We start from the raw sequence: 5,087 nt of genomic DNA, 5'->3' as shown, positions 1-5,087 counted from the left end.
AAACAAGAGTCTGTGTTCTGGTACACTATAAAGTAAAAAAATGTGAAATTGCATACATACATACAATTTAAATTCATGTTCTTTCAAATAAATTGTATACATGACAATATAATACAAATGTCACTCTTTTGAAAATATTGATATTTCAAAAGAAAAAGTACCGTATTTTCGAGCTAAACAGCATCGTACAAGTTATTGATTGATTTGTTGATTGGTTGGTTGGTTGGTTGATTGATTGGTTGGTTGATTGATTGGAAAAGTTCGCACCAGTCCCCTGACCAATACTCGGAATATAATCTGTACAGTAGTTTAGTACAATATTACAAAACAAAATTTCAGGCGTGACCATTTGTTTTCATAGCAGACTTCGTATCAGATACAATAGTTCTATTTTAGCTTTCGAAAAGTTAGTTTCATATAACATTAATATTCAAAAGCTATAAATATGGAGAAAAAAATGGCGCAAAAAATATTTCACTGTATTTGATTAATTCCTCATTCATATTCATAAACCAACAAAAAACGAATTATATACATAATTTATGTATTTAAAATCCGACCCAAAGTGCGTTGATCAATATCGATGCATATCTTATAATCCAAATACTAGTATCAGACTGGTAATTTGTTAAGAACTATGTAATCGACTTAAATAATTTGTTATTCCTTTTCATTTAAGGACGAAACTTGTCCGACATTTGCAACTAAATGGTCCTTTGAAAGTGTATACATTCTACTAGTCTAACATATAATAAGCTTACAAGATTGGCTTTATGTAAATACGCAGTGTAAATAACAAACACTGTGCTTTGCTAGGTGTATGACGCAACACCGGCTGGAGCGATTACCTATCTACCATTCATAGGAGGAACAATGCCAAAACACATTGGCGCTTACCTGTATAGTTTGAACGCAATACCTATACATACTATCAGGCTCGCGTATTGGCCCAGATAAAGCAGTGTGCACATTGATAGCTGATAGGTTCATGATTAAGCGTTTGTAATAATAATAATGGACAATCTTTGACAGTACATGTATATCTAGGTAAGTGGATCAGGAGACTTTTAGAAAATATGACCTTCCACTTATGGCGTTTGAAAGCAGTTAACCTTAAGAGAACAGTCAAGCATTAATACTTAAAACACCGCGTGAAGAAGGAATTAAATATACCAGGGACAGAAATGCATATACAAGCAAAATATCAGAAGTGTTTCGATGTATCAACGCGTTCATATAGATGAGGATGTGATGTGATTTTTCTGTGATTCGCTACGTGGATTTTTTACCCGGCAAACTGGCCGGTTGGGGCGAAGTTGAGCTGCACAGCTTTTCTGCCTTCCAACCTCCTGAGTCCCGGGCTTCTAGACCTGTGACGTCCCACCAGAATCCCTTACCTGTCCCAGAACAAGAGCAAGCGACACCAGCGACCATGTCTGCATCATTATTCACAATCAGCTCGAGCGAAGCTGCAAAACTTGTGCGAAACCAGCGCAAACGTGACGATGACAAGTACTGTTTTCTACTACAAGTGTCTTTCCAGTCAGTGTACAGTGACTCTGCGATCCCAAACACGTGCCTGAAGAAGATCCCCCGGCTTCTAAACGGCATTCCGCTGGGTCCCGGCGTAATGGCTCGGGACCAGATAGACAGTATCCGGTGGAGGTACATCGAAGGCGGCACCCGGCTGCACACGTTCATCTCCGTGCCTATGTACGAGGAGGACGCTGAGGAGAGCAAGCGGGCGCTGCGGGACAGCCTTATGAAGCAGTCCCAAGCAGTGTTTGGCGACATCACTGTCAAAGCGTCCATGATCCTTTCCCATTGCGTCAACTACGACGATGACATCATCATCAACGACATCGCCGTCCCGTTTGAGGAAGGACTTCATTTCAGAGACTAACTATAGGGCGGTCTTAGCGTCACCCATCGCCATCATGTCACGTTCAGAATATATGTACACAACCGCCTACACATTGACGTACCTAGATGAGTTTATAATAATATTGGCAGCAGTTATGTTATTGTGGGTGTTAGTTTTTATACATATTTCTCTGTTTCTCGTCCAGAGACGCCAGGTAAATCCGATTCATGAAAATGTGCCAAACAACTTTCGTGTATGAATTGTAACTAATGTAGTGACATTGCGATCTCTCCTACACTAGAAACAGTTCAGAGCAATTCCAGAGATGCTATTAAAAGTTTAAGATTGGCTGATACAACAGGTGCTTCACGAAAATATTTGCTGAATTTCTGTAGACAGCCAACAAACTTCAGAACGCGAGCTGTGCGACCACGTATACATTTAAATACAGCACACATAATCAATTCAACGTACCGATTTCTTTGGAATAAGTACGAACATGACTTTGTGTGTTCATTGAAACTAATTGATCGTTTCAAGATCTTATCAGTAACAAATCTTTTTCATACGATAAGAAATATTGAGACATTAATGTTTAAATGACACCGAACTTACAATGTCAACTGGTATTTGCCAATAACGAATATATTATATCGTTTTGTTTGTTCTTGATACATAGTGATGTACATTTGAAACAAGTATACGGAAGTTTACCATAGTGTCTTTCATTTACATACAAAAGGTTACATAATTAATATTTATACATGCATATTTGAAGTAAAAAGCGTATAAATATTTTACCTCAAATGGTTAATGCCAATTGTTAGTTAAAACCTGTTTGTTTTCTTATGTTTTGTTAATTTATTTTTAATGATTTTACCACATTGTTACATGTTTGTGAATGATCATGTTTTGCTGTGTTTAACTAATGTTTGAATTTTAATAAATATTCCAAGTTTAGTTTATGTGCGATTTATATGGCAAACAAGAGGACCAGTAGAAGTTGTTTAACGACTTACAAAATTTAAGCGATATTTTTTAAGCTTGATTGTGATAACGTCCGAATATTAAAAAACTTTCCACTAGCGCGCATTATTTTGGCTAGTCTGTGATAAGATCTTTGATACAAAGATACCCAAGAGTGGATACTTTGGATAAGTTTCTTGATAGAAAGTGTACATCGGAAAAGAAGTTAGTTTCCAGGTCCCTTGTGTGCCAATGTTGAAAAAACGGTTTCCAGTCTTAAGTTCAGACCGCAAATCTTTTTTTCCCCATAACTTTCCTTCTGACCCCTTTCGGACATCCTACAACGTGCAGCGTTGACCGTGCGCAACAAGAACAATTAACCCATAATTAGTTGTTAATTAACCTAATAATTACCAAGGCCGCTCAATGCTAATTGATATCACCCGGCGTGTCCGGCAGAACGCTTCCATATGCTGAGAGGAAAGCTTGATTCGAACACCAGAACATGCTTATCACTGCAGATCTGCCAAGGTCGTACATCCAATCTTTTCTGTTCGGGTACGTAACAAGTACGAAAGGATTATTTTCAGATTATCGTTCATGCACCTATTTGCATAACTTTCGCAATGACGACAATGAATAAACCTAATAGGCTTTGGAAATAATCTTAGGTTGTCAAACGTGCAAAACAAAAGGTAGGCGAAATGATAGCCTGATTTGTATAGCCTTTACGGTTGTTCTATTTTACATGATAAAGGAATGATAGAAGAAAATTACATGCAATGTTTGCAGAATTTCTTGCACAAATTGTTTGAGTGGAGTGCAAATCATGTAAGAAGTGCAAAGAGACCAATACCGTGATATAATCAATGAGTTTTAAGTTGAATAGAGAACATGTCTCTGATGCGGCTTGATCCCTGACCCCTTGAGGTAACAACTAACTGATTAAGGGCGAATGTGGGGGGGGGGGGGTGTAATCTAACATTTTATGACAAAGATGTATATGGACCGGACACGAAGTATTATCAGTAAGTCAGGCGTCCGGGATCTACCAAATTGAGCGGAGGGCACCTTTACCGCAATACCACTCTCACCCTCAGAATGCATTCACTAGTTATACAAACTAGAACTTTCGCAAAATGTCATTAATATCCCCGCGCGCCCAAGTGTCGGAAACATTGCATGGATCGAACTATTAAAGAAATCAGGTTGTACGTGAATTGTGATTTATGTAGAGATATGAGGAAGATGGGAAAATATTGGTACTGTTATATGACACAACCCATCACTAGTAGGGCTTATATAGAAAAACATACTTAGTAAAAATGATTGCTTTGACCTTCACCTCGAAGGTAGGGACACGGTTCTTGTGCACGACACGTCCTCATACAATTGAAGTTACTTTTGCCAAATAATTTGAAATCCGACCATGAATGAGAAAGATATGGACCGGACAAAAACGGGTCGGACTAACGGATCATACCCGGTCCAGAAGGTTGCTGTGACCTTGACCTTAAAGGTAGGGACGTGTGTCTTGTGCGTAACACATCCTCATGCTCATTGCTATGGTGGCCACCTATACCTTTATTATTTTAAAATTCAACCATGAATGAAAAAGATATGGATGGGCAAATAACATGAAGGACGGACGGACGTGACGACGAGCGTGATTAGGATATAGCCCCACTTTGTGAAACCGAGGTACAGTAACGGTGGGTAATTTTTATCCACCAATACACCAGAACGTTATTATAACATATGACTTTTTTCAATTTCGGTTTCTATACAATACTGTTTTCAGGTATTTTCTAAACAAATCATACAGGAATTTCAATGGAGCATGATGCTGGTAGAAACAAGCGGCCCATGAGGACCTTTTACTTGCATGACTTTTTAGTACAACCCAAGGGAAGCAATCAGCGAACCGTGTGTTTTACAAAGGGAGGGAAATGCTACTTTAATACACAGCTCTCTGTACAATGTTTTGTCCCTTATAGAATAGTGCAAAGAGTCCAATACCTGGGTATAATCGATCAAATCAAATAAGTGGAAAGGAGAACATATCTGATTGGGCTGCAGCATTTTGTGAACCGTAATCCAGTCATGCATGGATAGATCTTGTTGGTTAAAGAAAGAAACAGAGCTCTAATGGATATCTAACTACATTATAAGTTTGATTGATATACATAAGACTGCATAGCGTTCATAATAAATTGTTTATGGATGCAAGCACTTATCATATAGAAACTGATCACAA

At 38.3% G+C, this 5,087-nt stretch overlaps 1 protein-coding gene across 1 annotated transcript; it reads left to right on the top strand.

The window, feature by feature from the left end:
- The first annotated feature begins 826 nt into the window (after nt 1-826).
- On the top strand, nt 827-2,818 carry LOC128219095 (uncharacterized). Its single transcript, XM_052926920.1, has one exon. The coding sequence runs from the start codon at nt 1,433-1,435 to the stop codon at nt 1,901-1,903; it is 471 nt and encodes a 156-aa protein (XP_052782880.1). The 5' UTR covers nt 827-1,432; the 3' UTR covers nt 1,904-2,818.
- Nucleotides 2,819-5,087: the final 2,269 nt, after the last annotated feature.

Source organism: Mya arenaria, chromosome 2, assembly GCF_026914265.1.
Source record: "Mya arenaria isolate MELC-2E11 chromosome 2, ASM2691426v1".
NCBI classification, from domain to species: Eukaryota; Metazoa; Mollusca; class Bivalvia; order Myida; family Myidae; genus Mya; species Mya arenaria.
This window is presented reverse-complemented; position numbering and strand designations above follow the sequence as displayed.

Bases quoted from the DNA above. Each gene is read 5' to 3' on its own strand.
- LOC128219095 (XM_052926920.1), top strand. From the start codon at position 1,433: ATGTCTGCATCATTATTCACAATCAGCTCGAGCGAAGCTGCAAAACTT.